Below are 17,098 nucleotides of genomic sequence, written 5' to 3'. Positions count from 1 at the left end.
TTCCCACTGCCCTGTGGAAGTCCAGAAGAGGGTGAGAAATAGGCTTTGTGGGGGACGGAGGCCACCACCACCTCCTCACCCCATCACTGCATCTCGGCAGCTGCTGGTGACCCCGCTGCCTCCCCGGTGTGCTGGGGAAGACGCTGACTGGGAGAAGGAGCACGATTGCTGGGGCAGACAGTTGTGCTCAGGGTGGTCTTGGTAGTGTCCCAGGCAGGCAGGGTATCAAAGATCAGTGCCTTTATCCTCAGGACAGATTCCACCACCCCCGCCCTGTGACAACAGTGGCAGGTAAGGCAGTGGCATCCCCAGACACAACGCGCTTCCTCTGACACGCCTGGCTTTGATCCCCTTTGATTTTCCAGGTGGACATACATCGAGTTCTACAGTCGCTACGGCATTCTCATGACCAAGCAAGAGCTTTCCTTCAGCGATAAAAAGGAGGTGTGCAAGGCGGTTTTACACAGACTCATTCAGGTCAGTTTCCCCACCTCCTGCGATCGTGGTCTCCTTCCTGGAAGCACGTCTCCCAAACCTGCTGTTTTATCTTTGTCTCGGACGCTCAGGACTGTAATCATGAACGCCTGAGAGGAGAGAAAATGTGCCCGGAGCACTTGTCTGCTGGGGAGACTGTAGCAGAGCGTTCAATGGGCCATGAGTCCCTGTTAGGGACCCACATCCGAACCCTGGCCTCCCCAGTATCCTTGTGTCCTGCTTTGCTCTCCCACCATCTAACCCAGTCCTCCGTGGACCAGGCTTATAGGATATGGTCAACTGGGGTTGTCGCCAAGCCACGTGGGCTCCAGGCATGGTGCCCAGTGTGGACTGACATCATTGCTGCAGTGATGAGTTGTGATGGGAAGGAGATGGGAAGTTACAAGGTCCAGCAAAAGGGATGGTGAAGAGAACCCAAAATGAAGACAGAAAACCAAACTTCCCCAGTTTCTTCTACTCCGATGTAGAGACCACGAGTGAGCGGCTGAGGTTCTCTGGCAGCCGAACTGAGAATTGCCACAAATGACACCCCCCTTCTCACCCACAGAGGGATTCCTCAGCCTAAGTCCCATTTCTCCCTCCAGGGTGACTTGAAACAAACAACTCAAAGTATACATTTCTAGATCATGATGTGTTTTTCTGCCTTAAATGTCAAAATCTCAATATTTCTGGCACCTTTGAATCCCTAAAGGTCTTTTCCAAATACTGTACTGTAGAAAATCTGAAAGATTTTAATTCTAACTGTATCATTTTTCTCTTCCAGGATTCTAATCAGTACCAGTTTGGTAAAACCAAAATTTTCTTCAGAGCAGGACAAGTGGCTTATTTAGAGAAACTTCGATTGGATAAACTGAGGCAGAGTTGTGTTGTGATACAAAAGCACATTCGTGGCTGGCTCCAGAGGAAAAAATTCCTCCGGGAGAGACGAGCCGCCCTGATAATCCAGCGGTACTTCCGGGGTCAGCAAACCGTGAGGTGTGTTGGAATCAAGGAACACATGTGGAACTGTGGGGCTTTCTGTGCTGATTATCTCCAGGGGGAGGACCCATCAAGGACAAGGGACCCTTCTCTTGTGACCCAGGGTGCAGACATGCAGGGGTCCCCTTGGTGGTCATGAGCACTGGGGCAAGAAGGGTTCATCTCTCAGGGGCAGTAGTGCTGGCTCTGCCTGGCGTCTATGTGGTGAGCCGACACCCAGGGCCCTGCAGGGACGAAGCCCTGGTGAGAGTGTTACTGAGGAGAGTCAGGGTTCTGGAAGCTCAGGGAGAGGCCTGGGGCCCCTTTCCTGTGGGAACTGAAAATGCCTAAGGCCAGCAAGGTCCTAGTGAAGATCCAAAGGACAGATGTCAAGAATAGCCAGTGATCAGCCTGCCAGCAACAGGTGGGGTGCACCATGGCAGAGGGGGTCCCTGGCAAGGCGTGGCAGCAAACCAATCGCAGAACCCCTGAGCAGGAAGACCACAGCAGCCCCAGCCAAGCCAAGGGCTGAGGGGAGGGCGATCCACCAGCTGTACTGATCCCACCTGGCTTGAGGGGTCCTGAGAGTCCACACGACCCTGCCAGCCCACTGAAGGACCACGGTCATTTCGGGACTTCCAGGGCTTTGGCGTACCTGCTGGAAAGCACGAGACCAGGGTGCCCCTAGATAAACTGTATGTTTCTCTCTGCCTGCCCTGCCCCTTCCTTGGGATGCTGTGAGGATGCTTGAGAAGGCTGGTGTTTAGGATCAGGCTGCATCTGCAAGCCTGACTTCTTCCTGAGCTGGAGGATGACCAGTGGCAGCCTCTGGCCTTCTGTGCATGACCAGCGTGGTGTGGCATGGACACACGGCTGGGCTGGCTCGCCCTCCTGTGCTTCTGGGCCCAGTTGATAACAGCAGTCTCTGGGGAAGGAAACCATAGTTATCTTCCCTGCCAAGGCTATGCTCCCTTCCTATTTGGGGCTCACCAGGGCCTGATCATCCTGCCCTGCTGGCCTCTTGCCTGTCCCACTGATTCCATCCCACTCCTGCCCCCAGTTTAGCTCACAGCATCACCTACCTTGTACTCTGATGGCACCATGCTCCACCTCCCACCTCCTTCCCATCTTCCTACATCAAAGCCTGATTGAGCCACTGCCCTGCACCTGCCTTTAAGGCCCCTGTTTCCTACAGAATAGCATTCAGTCTCTGACGTGATATTCAAAGCCCTCCATAGTGTGGGTGCATTCATAAGAATGGAAGCTCCATGAGGGCAGGGGCCACACTTGTCTGGTCATCCATACCTGGACCTAGCATGGTGGCTGTCATAGAAGGTGTTCAACAAATATGTTTTTAAAATAACAAATGGTGCCCATCTATTTCTCTAACCTCATCGACGTCTAATTTTCTTCATCCATCTTATTCTAGTGATTCCAAACAAACTCCTTCTCTGAATATTTCAGGCACTGCAGGGCCTCCATGCCTTTACTCATGCTGGTCCCTCATCCTGAAAGCCTTTTCCAGCCTTCACTGTGTACAGACATCCTACTCTATCATGGGCTGGTTCACGTATCAGCTTTCCCCAAGCAGAATAACTGTTTTTTCCCCTCTCACTTACAGATCTAGTTAGTTGGTATTTTATTTTTCTTTTTTCTTGGCCATTTATTAGTCTTTCTGTACGTGAGGCTGTCAATTCTAAAGGCAAGGACATCATCTTCACCTCTAGTCATTTAGACAGGGGCAGCAAACTTTTTCTGTAAAGGACCAGATGATCATTATTTAAGGCGTTGGGGTCTTGCAGTCTTTCCTGCTGCTGAGGCATGAAAGCAGCCATGGGTGATACGTAAATAATAGATGTGGCTGTGTTCCAGTAAAGCTTGATAAGGACAGGTGGGAGCCATCGTTGGCCAGCCCTGATCTGGAGCCTCCAGCACGATTTCTCCCATGAATGAATGAGTACATGAATGAGCAAGTGCAGCGCCAGTGCACGGTCTCATCGTGGTCTCTGTGGGTACCTGAGTGGAGGCGAATCGATTGGCCTGAATGGGAAGCGTGTGAAAGTTCCCATGTGGTTCTTCAAGGAGAGGGAACTGGGGACTGGCCTCAAGTAGTCATTAGAATAAAAAACCGCTCACAGAATTTAATATGGAGAGGTGCAAAATATTTGAACCTTCCTTACTAAACACATGCTAGCCAAGCTTGCAGCTGTGTGATGGAAGCTGATGCTCTGTGGATAACAGACTCACTCTTCATCCTTGTTAATCAAGGAAAGCTATTACTGCAGTGGCCTTAAAAGAAGCCTGGGCAGCCATAATCATTCAGAAGCACTGCCGCGGGTATCTCGTTCGCAACCTGTATCAGCTGATTTGCGTGGCCACCATCACCATCCAGGCCTACACCCGAGGATTCCTGGCAAGGAGGAGGTATCGAAAGGTAAGACCAACCTCTCTCTAGAGGAGGGGAGGGTGTACGGGCCTTCCTTACTGAGAACAAAACAGGGGCCAGGGAAAGACTCCACTGTGGGCAACCTCACTTTGTACAAAGTGTCAGCCAAGCCAGAAAGATTCTCCCAGGTGCTGTGGCTCAGGCCTGTAGTCCCAACTGGACATCAGGGAGCTGAAATGGGAGGATTCCTTGAGTCCAGGAGTTCGAGGCTGCAGTGAGCTATGATCATGCCAGTACACTGCAGCCTGCATGGGCAACAGAAGGAGACCCGGTCTCTCTCTCTCTCTCTCTCACACACACACACACACACATGCACACACACACACCAGTTGCACTGTTGGTTTCTCTTTCTCCCAGTTGGCCCCAAAGAGACCACACCAAAGGAAAGTAAATTTTAAGCCAATAATGTGCACCTAACAGACCTCACCTAAAGCAGAGACTGGGTGGGGAAAGAAACTTTAAAAGATCAGCACACTGGCCGGGCGCGGTGGCTCGTGCCTGTAAATCCCAGCACTTCGGAAGGCCGAGGCGAGCGGATCACAAGGTCAGGAGATCGAGACCATCCTGGCTAACACAGTGAAACCCCATCTCTACTAAAAATACAAAAAATTAGCCTGGCGTGGTGGCGGGCGCCTGTAGTCCCAGCTACTCAGGAGGCTGAGGCAGGAGAATGGCGTGAACCCAGGAGGCGGAGCTTGCAGTGAACCAAGATCGCGCCACTGCACTCCAGCCCAGGTGACAGAGCGAGACTCCGTCTCAAAAAAAAAAAAAAAAAAAAATCAGCACACTGCCACCCCACAGACTGTAGGGAGCTCTCACAGCCAGATGAGATGGCCAGGGTACCCAACTCCAAAGAAACAAATTCAAAGTAATATAAAATTGAACAAGTTTTCCACATACGCTATTCAAGATTTCTCCAGCACTAATACAAAGCACAATGAGATGGCTCTTTTAGAGGCAGCAGCTTTAGACCCAGAAAAGGGTGATGAGATGAGTTTCATATGGCAAAAACGTAATTTTCTTTCTTTCAAGGAGGCAGGAGAGCAATAAGTGTTCACTTCAACATGAGGGGTGCATGATCCATCCTGTGAGTGGATGGGAAAGGGGTTGAGATAGGACAAAAGTTTGGTCTCAGAGATTTCACGGTCTTAATTTGGTCACTTCTGATGAAAAACTAAAGTTGTCCAAAGACACTTTAAAGCCGAAAACCTGAACAGTATATTTTGGGGGTTTCTTTCTGGCTAACTCCTAGAATCACCTTTTTTTAAAAAAAAAAAAAAGTATTTATTTTTGAGACAAGTCTCACTCTATTGCTCAGGCTGGAGTGCAGTGGCACAATCATGGCTCACTGCAGCCTCAGCCTCCCAGGCTCAAGCAATCCTCCCATCTCGGCCTCCTGAGTAGCTGGGACCACAGGCGTGAGCCACCATGCCCAGCTAATTTTTTTTTTTTTTTTTTTTTTTGGTAGAGAATGAGTCTGTCTGTGTTGCCAAGGCTAGTCTTGAGCTCCTGGGCTAAAGGGATCCTCATGCCTCAGCCTCCTGAGTAGCTAGGACTACAGGTACGTGCCACGACACCTGGCTAATTTTTGAAATTTTTTTGTAGAGATAAGGTATTGCTATGTTGCCTAGGCTGGTCTTGAACTCCTGGCCTCAAGTGATCTTCCCTCCTGGGCCTCCCAAAGCACTGGGATTACAGGTGTGAGCCATAAACGTGGCCCTAATGCAACTGTTTTGATGCTGAATATGACAAGTATCTTTTTGAAATAACTAGTCTCTCCAAAAAAGAAAAAAGAAAAAGAAAAGAAAAAAAGAAAGTTATAGCAGAGACCGATTTCTTGGGACATGGATTTCTCATACCATTTTTTACCAACAATAGTAAGACTGTTTTAGAGAAGCAGTTGGGGTCCAGTTTATATTTCACAAAACCTTGTTTTAAAGATGCTGGAGGAACACAAGGCTGTGATCCTGCAGAAATACGCACGGGCATGGCTGGCCAGACGCAGATTCCAGAGTATCCGACGATTCGTGCTCAATATTCAGCTTACTTACAGGGTCCAGCGTTTGCAGAAAAAACTGGAAGATCAGGTAGGTGCTCATAGTGCATCTTTTACATTTACTTTTTCTTACATGGCTGTAGTTTGTTCTGGAGCAGTTCCTCAGCTGTGCTATTAAAATGTATGCCCATGTTAGGAGGTTCAGTTTACGTGGACCACCTGAGCTAGGAAACAGAGGTACACTGTAAAGGGTTGCTGCCTGTGGTGGTGTAGGTTATATACTGCACAAATGTGCCCACCTCAGAGGGCAGGTGGGGCTGAGTCCAGCCTGGCTCCCCTTGCCAAGGCAGGTGTCCCTGTGTGAAGTTGTGTTGCCTTGAGGCGAAGGTACCTCCTCATTTGCTCAAAGATGCTGTCTGCATGCCAAGCGTGCTGCCTCGTGGTGACATCAGCTCAGAGGAGCTGCCATTTCTAATTTTCCCACAGGTGCCTTAGGGTCTAGCTGCAGCCCTGCCTAGTTTGGGAAGATTCCCCATACCATTCCCACTGGTATGAAAAGAAACATCCAAGGCCAGGCGTGTTGGCTCACGCCTGTAATCCCAGCACTTTGGGAGGCCATGCGGGGGTTGGCAGATCACCTGAGGTCAGGACTTTGAGACCAGCCTGACCAACATTGTGAAATCCCATCTGTACTAAAAATATAAAATTAGCCAGGCATGGTGGTGCCTGTCATCCCAGCTACTCAGGAGGCTGAGGCAGGAGAATCACTTGAACCCGGGAGGCAGAGGTTGCGGTGAGCCGAGATCACGCCACTGCACTCCAGCCTGGGCAACAAGAGCAAAACTCCGTCTCAAAAAAAACAAAAGAAATATCCAGCTGGGCACGGTGGCTCAAGCCTGTAATCCCAGCACTTTGGGAGCCTGAGGCGGGCGGATCACGAGGTCAGGAGATCGAGACCATCCTGGCTAACACGGTGAAACCCTGTCTTTACTAAAAATACAAAAAATTAGCCGGGTGTCGTGGCAGGCGCCTGTAGTTCCAGCTACTCGGGAGGCTGAGCCAGGAGAATGGTGTGGACCCGGGAGGTGGAGCTTGCAGTGAGCTGAGATTGTGCCACTGCACTCCAGCCTGGGCAACAGAGAGTGAGACTCCATCTCAAAAAGCAAACAAAAAAGAAAAGAAAAGAAATATCCGTATGCTGTGGAACACACAGTGTCCAGATCCATAAAACTCACTCGCAGGCTCTCCACTAATCCTGAGGCTCTCCTAAGGTGAGCTTTAAACTTAGCCCTAAGCTGTACCACAGGGGTCCTGAACGAAAGGGTGAGTGGGTGAACAAATAGATTTGGCATCTGATGGGGTTTCCCTCAGTGTGCTGTTGTGTAACAGGCCTGCCTGCTACACAGCTTGTTCAGAATAACACTTAAAAATAGCCGCAGCTGGCCAGGAGCAATGCCTGGTGGGAGTACCGATGCTGCCTGTCCTAGGTGTGTTAGTTTGCTAGGACTGTCATAGCAAAGTATCATTGACTGGGTGGCTTAAACAACAGAAATTTACTGTCTTATGGTTTTGGAGGCTGGAGGTCCCATATCAAGGTTTTGGCAGGGTTGGTTTCTTCTGTGGCGTCTCTCCTTAGCTTGTAGATGGCTGCCACCTCTGTCTGTCTTCACATGATCTTCCCTCCATGCCTGTGTCTGTGTCTTAATCCCCTTTTCTTCTAAGGACACCAATCATATTGGACTAGGGCTCACCCTGAGGGCTGGTTTTACCTTAATTCCCTCTCTAAAGACCCTGTCTTCAAAACAGTGATATTCCTAGGTTCAGGGGTTAGGACTTCAACAAATGAATTTTGGGGGGCACAGTTCAGCCTGTAATAGTAAGGTTGTCCTGGTTCGCCAGAATTGGAAACTTCTCACATTAAAATAGCCACCAGTTTGGGAAGACATGGACCCAGCAAGATCTGCCATACTGTTTCACCACAGAGAAGATGCTAACAAATGTCAGTGCAGTGATAAGTGTGATCAGCGTAAAGCAACCTCTCAAATTTGGATGCCATGTCAAAGGCTATGAGAATTAAATGGAACAGTGTCTTTGTTTGAATAAACCTCTAAACATCTGAATTTTCTTTTCTCTAGAACAAAGAAAACCATGGGCTGGTGGAGAAGCTGACCAGCCTGGCTGCTCTTCGAGCCGGGGATGTGGAAAAGATTCAGAAGCTGGAAGCAGAACTAGAAAGAGCAGCCGCCCACAGGCGAAGTTATGAGGAGAAGGGGAAGAGATACAGGGATGCTGTGGAGGAGGTCAGCTGCGGGCGCGTGAGACGGGATGGAAACACGTGGACTCTCTGTGGAAAAGATGAGCGCTGCAGGCTTTTCCTATGAAGTGGATTTCTGCAGAGCAAATCAGATTTTGCTATTAACTTCCATTACCAAAGGGAGCCTACCTTTTAGGAAGAGCGAGATCAGAGGATTAGAGTCTAGGGGAAGGGAGGAGGTTAATAAAGAGAGAAATGCAACATAGGTTTTCTCTTTCGAGTTTTGCAAAGTGATGATAGAGCCCTGGCTGACTGCTTCCCTTTCTTCCAGGATGACCTTGGTCTCCTCTCACTTGTCCTTAAGGTCTATGCCCTGGAAACATCTTCCCCTGAACAGCGATGCGAAGCTAGGGTAGGGTTTTCATCTCTGGTGTAGTGAAAACAGCAGTCAGCATAAAAACCAGATGCCCTAGATTCAAATCTTGCCTTTGTCTGGCTGGGCAGCCTTGGCTAAAGTCCCTTACCCTCTCTGAATTTTAGTTTCCTCATATAAAAAAATGAGAATAACAAAAAAGGACTGACAGAATTGTTGTGAGAATAAAATCATTAGATTAAATACTTTAGCCAAATGCCTACCATAATGAATTTTAGTTTCCTCCTGTATAAAATGAGAATAACAAAAAGAGATGGACAGAATTTTGTGAGAATAAAATGGTCAGATGAAATAAGTTAGCCAAATGCCTGTGGTGAGTCCCTGCAAAAGTGTGAGCCAGTGTGTTCTAAGAAGGTGATCTTTATTACCATCCACTCTGCCGCATTTTGGGTTTTTGTTTTTTTTTTTTTAGACGGAGTCTCGCTCTGTCACCCAGGCTGGAGTGCAGTGTGGTGGCACGATTGCAGCCCACTGCAACCTCTGCCTCCCGGGTTCAAGCAATTCTCCTTCCTCAGCCTCCCAAGGAGTAGCTGGGATTACAGGCACACACCACAACACCCGGCTAATTTTTTGTATTTTTAATAGAGGTGGGGTTTCACCATGTTGGCCAGGCTGGTCTCGAACTCCTGACCTCCAGTGATCCACCCCCACTTGATCTCCCAAAGTGCAGGGATTACAGGCGTGAGCCACTGCACCCGGCCTCTGCTGCATTTTCAAAGTCCTAGCATCCAGGGTTGGTGGATTGGAGGCCCAGAAGACATCCCTTTGCCCTCCCCATGCCCCGGTGCTGGGTGCACCAACACTGCTGCCGTGGGCATCGCCAGCTGCCAGTCACCATCAGTCAGCACCACGGGCCTGCTGCCAGCCCAGCAGACACTTTACCAGGAGAAGCCAAAATGATAGGAATTCTGCTGCGCTCACACATCCTTCGTGAGTCATAACAATTGCAAAGTGTGAATCCCTTTACGCCATCAACTGCGTAATCGTAGCATATTCGATATATAAAGTCCCCTGGCTATTGAGAAGCTCGGCAAAAGGAAGAGGTATGTCCCTGACATTGAGGAGGTCTTGGATGTATCCTTTCTCCTTGTTTCAGCCCTTGCTGGCCAGGTCGGGAATAGTGTCACCTTTGAAGTCATGTTGAGCCCTTGCATGTGAAACTAATGGCAGCGTCTTACAGTGGGCTGGTGCTAGCTGTTATCTATGGACAGGAGCTGAGAAAAAATAAACTAATTTAAGAATATACATCTTTTTGCCAAGAAAGGCAATGGTGACAGCTTGAAGTGAGGTTTTCAAAAAAGTTTGTTTTTCCCCCTTCCCTCTGCTAGAAGTTGGCAAAGCTTCAGAAGCATAATTCAGAACTGGAAACACAGAAAGACCAAATACAGCTGAAGCTTCAAGAGAAGACTGAAGAGTTGAAAGGTAAAGCTCGGGGGGCACAAATCCAGACATTCACTGATTTAGTCACTCAGTAAACAGTACTGGGGGTGACCAGTTTTAGAACCAGGGGTCTCTGGTGTACACTTAGTTTAGTGAGACAATTTTTGCTCACAAGGAATAGCCATATTTAAGTCGTGGTAACTTTGCCCTACAGATTCGTCTGTTTTATTTCCGTCTTTTGTCAGACAGCACAGCAATTCCTCTCTGTGCCTCAGAACTTCCTGGGCCCTTTGCAAAGTGCAGATGGTCGGACCATGAGCCCGGAGCTTTTGCATCGGGAAATGGGTGTGTGTGTGTCTGTGTGTGCGCATGGGTGTGTAGTGGTGTCAGAGGTGGTTCAGACGTCTAATTTTAGAAAACTTTTATGGTAATCCTGATGTGCAGTCAGAGTAATGCTGTGGTCATGTTTGGTGCTCACCAAAGATTTGCAGAAAAAATTCAGATCTGTCAGAGTTAATTAGCCTAAGTGATACCCATGTCCTCTGCTACTGTCCTGCCCAGAGTGAAGGGCAGACCCTGGAACCAGTAGGTATCACTTCCTTTAGGGGTGTGGAACAGCTATGCTTAGCCTAGCTCTATACCTTTGAGCTTTTCAGCTCAAATTCAACTTGACAATACTTACTTGCTGTATCCCAGAAAAGGCAACAGGCAACAGAGCCTGGCGGTCCCTGACCACATAGTTTAAATCACCACTGTCGGTGATCTTGCCTAGGGATCTCTTCCTTGAGCTCCAACGTGGGGGCGGCAGGAGCACGAGGGTTCAGGCCTGGGGATTCTGCACACACCTCCGGCCCAGCAGATGGTGGATATGATGGGAGCCAGAGGAGCGCAGAGCCCTGGAAGTTCAGGGCAGAGAGTGGGAGGAGCGAATGTTAGTGAAGAGGGAGTAAACAACCTGACACCAGGGCACTGGGGCAGGAAAGGCTGTGCCCTCCTGTTCCAGGTAGTGTGTGCCCTCCACCCTGTCTCTGTAGGGCTGATGGTGTGGGCACCGGAGCCATGCGAATGTCAGAGATGAACAGGAGCATGTCAGAGGTCCGGGAGTAAACCTTGAACCTGAGTTAGGAAAGGGTTTCCCCACCTCCACCCTTTTTATTACAGCACACTCCTCTTGGGCGGTGGTTGTGGGTTTTTTCCCCCCTAATTTCAAGTAGAATTTCCCACAAGGGCATTTACATTCTCAGGAATATAACCTGAAAATTATGTTTCTGAGACCATGTCGTGTTTGGGTGAGTAATTTTATATCCTCTTCCAAAAAGTCCATGAAAACTTCCAACGTAATATTTATAAACTGCTTATCCTGTGCGCCTCCTCCCTCCTGGCAAACAGTGTTTTGTGAGCAGCACCAACCTTTACCTATGCTTGTGACTTAAGACCCAGGGATGCTCTCAAATGCTGTTTCCCCTTTTTGAGATTCTGACTTAACTTGGACATAATCCCGTTCCCCTTGAGAAGTAAATCACATTTGAGCAGTTTCTGAAGCCCATCTGCAAATGGCCCAAGATGGTAAGCACTAGAATTAAAGCCAGTGCTTTTGGTTAATTGAAAATTGAAGTTATATCAAACGTGTTGGCTTCTAAATTAAAGCTTGAGCATTTCCCCCAGTATTTCCTGGCTGCCTCACAACGTTCTGAAGCAGTCATTTTGATTCAGAAACATTTGGCACTACGTTAGACAAACTATTAAACCGTTGGCTTAAAAAAAAAAGTAATTTGGAGAATCGCTATCGACACTGCACCCCGAGGACTCCTTCTGGGGCGGGGCTCAGAGGTGAGGTAGATCTCAAGGATGAGACGTCAGCTCAGTGCAAACAGGAGCATCGCCGTTTGAGGGGCTGCATTGCCTTTCTCCCAGTTTGATGATCCCTGTGGCATACGGGTGTGTTGGGAATGTGGGGTTGTCACAGCCATGGAACGTCCTGCCCCTCGGCCTGCAGACTTTGTGTTTGCAACTCTTGTATTTCAGTGCTAACAGCTGCCTTTTTGTACTTCCTCTTTCCCAGACATTTAATTATTTTCTTGGTTATCACAGATGAGTGGTTCTCAGCTTTGCTGCCGCCTCACCCCCAGACATTTGGCAATGTCTGGAACCAATTTGGGTTGTCACAACCGGAGCAGAGGTGCTGCTGGCTTCTAGAGGGTAGAAGCCAGGGATGGGCAGCCCCCTCTCCACAGCAAAGAATTATCCAGCCCATAGTAGCAATAATGCCAAGACTGAGAAACCTTGTCACAAATGGAACATTTTCTTCCCAAATGGTTTCTATTTATTTTTAATGATATTCATTGTCTCAAAGCCAATATATCTATTTTAATAAATAACAGACCAATAAAAGTACTATAAATGAAACTATTTATTGATAATTCCAACCTGACAAATTTGTGAGAATTATTATTTTGAAACCCCCTCATCTGTATTTCTTGTTTATAAAAAATGACCTATGCTCTCATTGTAAGTCCTGTTAATAATAAACATCACATGATTGTCCTGATAGTCTCACTTTCTGAAACATAACATGAAACAATCAAGGCATTGATTTGGCAGACATATCTCAAAAAGCATTCTCTTTTTACAGAAAAAATGGACAACCTCACCAAGCAGCTCTTTGATGATGTACAAAAGGAAGAACGGCAAAGAATGTATGGAATCTAGTTTGCCTTAAAGCTACTTTCTTTCTTCTCTCTGTGCTGTTTTATATTTTCCATCTCAGTTTGCATATAGGAGATCACAGATACAAGAAAGTGGGGTGTGACTATTTTTAGGAAGTGAGATTAGAGATTTATGAGAGCTAAGTTCCACAATGTGTGCTATCAGATGCTGAACACATTCTAGAGTAGTCCATAAAGCTTCTGCTGGGTGGGTACACTGGATCACCAGGAACTAATTACTTTCTTTCTCTTTTTCTCTCTCTCTCTCTCCTTCCTTCCTTCCTTCCTTCCTTCCTTCCTTCCTTCCTTCCTTCCTACCTCCCTCCCTCCCTCCCTCCCTGCCTCCCTCCCTCCCTCCCTGCCTCCCTCCCTCCCTTTCTCTTTCTTTCTTTCCCTCCCTCCCTCCCTTCCTTCCTTTCCTTCCTTCCTTCCTCTCCTTCCTCTCCTCCTTTTCTTTTTCTCTTTCTTTCTTTTTTTTTACTTTATTGCTAAGACAGTGCAAAATTCAGAGACTACCACCACCTTCAACTTCCACCAAATCCAAGCATTAAGATTCTTGCCTAGGAAATAAACCTCCCTCCCTTCCTTCCCCACCTATTGTACTTGTTAGTTTGTCTTTTATCCCAAGAGATAAGGTAAATAACGCACCTCACAGAAATTAAGGCAGGTGCCTGACCTTGTACTGTACCAGCCCACCTTTCCTATCTCAATAGCAAACCCTTTGCTAACCTCCAAGGACTCCAATCTGGGCTTCCCTTCTCTTAAGTAGTCAAAGGTTTTTAGATCTCAAAGTTGGGGTGCATGGCAGGGTGCTGGAAAGAGATAGAACATTCTTGGCACATCCCTTTTGGGGTCTAGAAAGCTCAGGTCTGCCTGTGGTGGTAGGATACAAACCTTTCCCAAGCAGTGAGCAGGACAGCCTGGGTCTGGGTGAGGAAATAGGATTCTAAAGAGAGGAGGGAATATCCCAGAATGGCTCCAGGAGTTAACAGATATATGACGTGTTTCATGATCCTCCATCAGTTTTTAAATATGTCTAATTAACTCATTTACCTAGAAAAATGTAATTGTCGATGAGTGTTTCATGTGAGGAGAAGAGCTCGGCTCTTGGCATCTGTCCACGTGCAGGGACCACTTGGGAGTGATCATTTCAAGCTGGGGGTTTGGAGAGCCAGGCTGAGGCCGGGTCATTGTGGGCTGTTTGCAGTCCTAACTGGGTCAGGGCAAGGCAGGCCAGTGAAGGGAGTAAAACTCTTCACCGTCTCTAGGCCCGTGTTCTGCCTCCTCGTTAGCACTCGTCTGTAGCTTGGTTTAGCCCTTGGTCAGCCAAGTGGGGAATTCCTGGCCCCTGTCACAATTCTCAGGAGGCTCCAAGAGGCCTGCAGTCTGTGGGCACCCTCCTGACCAGCTCCGTCTGTGGGTCTAAGATTCTTTTCACATAAGACTTCTGGGCCAGGTGTAGTGGCTCATGCCTGTAATCCCAGCACTTTGGGAGGCCGAGGCGGACAGATCACCTGAGGTCAGGAGTTTGAGACCAGCCTGGCCAATGTGGTGAAACCCCGTCTCTACTAAAAATACAAAAATTAGCCGGGCGTCGTGGCAGATGCCTGTAATCCCAGCTACGCGGGAGGCTGAGGCAGGAGAATTGCTTGAACCCGGGAGGCGGAGGTTGCAGTGAGCTAAGATCGCGCCACTGTACTCCAACCTGGGTGACAGAATGAGACCTTGTCTCCAAAAAAAAAAAAAAAAAGGAAGACTTCTGGTTGCAGTTTTCTTTTTCAAAGGCATTTTACTGGCCTCTTGGGAGCACTGCAGTTTTTTTAAAAACCTGGAAACAAAGTTTGTTAATATCTATAGAAAAAAGAGGCTATGTGCAGTGGCTCATGCCTGTAATCCCAGCACTTTGGGAGGCCAAGGCAGGCGCGGATCACCTGAGGTCAGGATTTTGAGACCAGCCTGGCCAACATGGCAAAACCCCGTCTCTACTAAAAATACAAACATTAGCTGGGTGTAGTGATGGGCACCTTATAATCCCAGCTACTCGGGAGGCTGAGGCAGGAGAATCACTCGAACCCGGGGGGCGGAGGTTGCAGTGAGCTGAGATTGCGCCACTTCACTCCAGCCTGGGTAAGAGAAAAATCCGTCTCAAAAGTAAATAAATAAATAAGTAAAATCTATAAAAAAGAAATCAAACAAATTTATTGGGAATGTGGCTCTCTTTCTCAGAGTTTTTCCTTTTGTGCTATAAAAGCGAGTTATAAAAGGAACTGAGATGACATCTCAGCAAGTAGAATGATTTAATAAACTCATAGAGCTTCTGGCACCACTTCAGGGCCCCTGTGGGCTATGCTGGTTATGTATCTCTTTTCAATTATTTTCTTAGTTAATCATCAAATTTTTAATTGAGCAACCTTCTAGAGCAGTTGGATTTACACACACTTTTGGGCACCTGGATTAGCTGCCGTTTATTCCAGAATTTTTGAAGGGCTAGACCCCTGGACATATCAGATAGCTCTATTGTTTAGGATCAAACAAACTCCCAGCAGGATCCTTGGAACGAGGAAGGAGCCAGGACTTGGCAGAGCACGCCAAGATATTCTCTGAGGGAAAATGGCCCTTCCAGGGGACTGCATGGAACCCCGGGGGATTGGGAATACAGTGTCCCAACAACCAGTGTGTATTTTAAGTTCAGGCTCCCTATCCAGTGTCCCCGGTGCGTGATCATTGTAAAGCTACACCTTTCAGATCAGGAGATGTAAGAAGTTGCCTTTAACCTAAGAGAAGAGGAAACAGTTTGCTAAAAATAAGGCCATTATCTGCTGGAACTGTCACAGTAGGTCCTAATTAACTTGTTTCCTCTTGTTGTTTTCAAAACAATGTATTCTAATTCAAAGTAAAGACTGTAGAGACAATTCTAAATTATTTTCTTCTTTTTTTGGGGGGGGTGGGGGGAGTTGTGGGGAGGGTCTCGCTCTGTCACCCAGGTTGAAGTGCAGTGGCACAATCTCAGCTCACTGCAGCCTGGACCTCCTGGGCTCAGGCAATTCACCCACCTCAGCCTCCTGGGTAGCTGGGACTACTGGCGTGCGCCACCACACCTGGCTAATTTTTGTATTTTTAGTGGAGACGGGGGGGGGGGGGGTCTCTCTTGTTGCCCAGGCTGGTCTCGAACTCCTGGGCTCAAGGGATCCGCCTGCCTTGGCCTCCCAAAGTGCTGGGATTACAGGTTTGAGCCACCACACTCAGCTCTAAATTATTTTCTTCTTTTGCTGCCTAGGCTTCTTGAAAAAAGTTTTGAACTGAAAACACAAGACTATGAGAAGCAGATTCAGTCTTTGAAAGAAGTAATTAAAGCTCTCAAGGATGACAAGACGCAACTCCAACAGCTGGTAGAGGAGGAGCACGTCACTTCTGATGGCTTGAAGGCAGAAGTGGCCCGCCTGAGCAAGCAGGCCAAGGTAGAGCTGCTCTCACGTTCAGCCCTGCCCTCTGGTTAAGTCATTTGATTGCAATTCCAAGTTCCCACAGATTAGACAGCTAAAAGCATCTGGGTAAAGGCCACAGGCAAATAGAGCCTGATTCCTTCAGTCCTTCCAACTGTGAACCTCCAGGCTGCCTTTGATTTAGCAATCATTGTATTCTATATTTTAAAAGTCAACTTTCTAACTTTTTTGAAATTACATTTATGTAAAGTTATTTAAATATGTTGATGTAGAGAATACTTCCAAATTAGACTGTAAATTGAGGTGAATCCTTATTATATAATCCATCACTATAAATCTATAAACATCTGCATTAAAGTTAAGTTACCTTATTATCAAAATATTTCATTTAAACCGTTACTAGAAAATTTACAAAAACAATTATCCAATGCAGAGTGTGGTGAATGTAGTTAATAAAAGCATATTGTACATTCAAAATTGCTATGAATAAATCTTAAATGTTCTCACCACAAAAAATGACAAATATTTGAGGTGATAACATGTTAATCAGCTGAATTATTCCACATTATATTCATAAATTATAACATCAATAAAGCTATAAATTGTCAATGGTAGAAATTTTTAAGTAAATTTTTATAAACCTGAGAGGGAAAAATCACATAGAATTTTTAAAACTGCATAATCATACATAAAAATATTGTTACCTGTATTTATCATTAAAAATATATAAATATTCCTGGGCAATTTAATAAAAAGCTCTTGAGAAAAATGAATGAATGGATGAAGTAATGATCCATGCTTGGACAATCAAGGCTTAAGTGAATTGTTTCCCTACCAGAAAACTTAAACCTGAGTGTACCTGTGTTCTTAAATGTAAGACATTTCATCATTAAGTTGGAAAGCTTTTAAGCTTCTACTAAATATGTGAAATACATATTATCAGAGCAGGATTATGCAAATATTCTTTGTAATTGTCATGAACTAGCCAT

At 47.0% G+C, this 17,098-nt stretch overlaps 1 protein-coding gene across 11 annotated transcripts in view; it reads left to right on the top strand.

Moving 5' to 3' along the window:
* Window positions 1–17,098, top strand: part of MYO5C (myosin VC) — a 109,500-nt gene that overhangs the window by 50,378 nt on the left and 42,024 nt on the right. For all 11 annotated transcript variants that reach the window (XR_012414979.1, XR_012414978.1, XR_012414977.1 and 8 more), the window contains 8 exons: window positions 366–477; window positions 1,259–1,470; window positions 3,721–3,886; window positions 5,839–5,985; window positions 8,030–8,194; window positions 9,910–10,003; window positions 12,594–12,657; window positions 15,944–16,124. Coding sequence is in view for 8 of the 11 variants with exons in the window: in XM_073995816.1 (XP_073851917.1) it covers window positions 366–477; window positions 1,259–1,470; window positions 3,721–3,886; window positions 5,839–5,985; window positions 8,030–8,194; window positions 9,910–10,003; window positions 12,594–12,657; window positions 15,944–16,124 (1,141 nt within the window). In the remaining 3 variants the exon portion in view is untranslated. The remainder of the gene's footprint in view (window positions 1–365; window positions 478–1,258; window positions 1,471–3,720; window positions 3,887–5,838; window positions 5,986–8,029; window positions 8,195–9,909; window positions 10,004–12,593; window positions 12,658–15,943; window positions 16,125–17,098) is intronic.

The sequence above is a fragment of the Macaca fascicularis genome, chromosome 7 (assembly GCF_037993035.2).
Source record: "Macaca fascicularis isolate 582-1 chromosome 7, T2T-MFA8v1.1".
In the NCBI taxonomy this organism is placed as follows: domain Eukaryota; kingdom Metazoa; phylum Chordata; class Mammalia; order Primates; family Cercopithecidae; genus Macaca; species Macaca fascicularis.
This window is presented reverse-complemented; position numbering and strand designations above follow the sequence as displayed.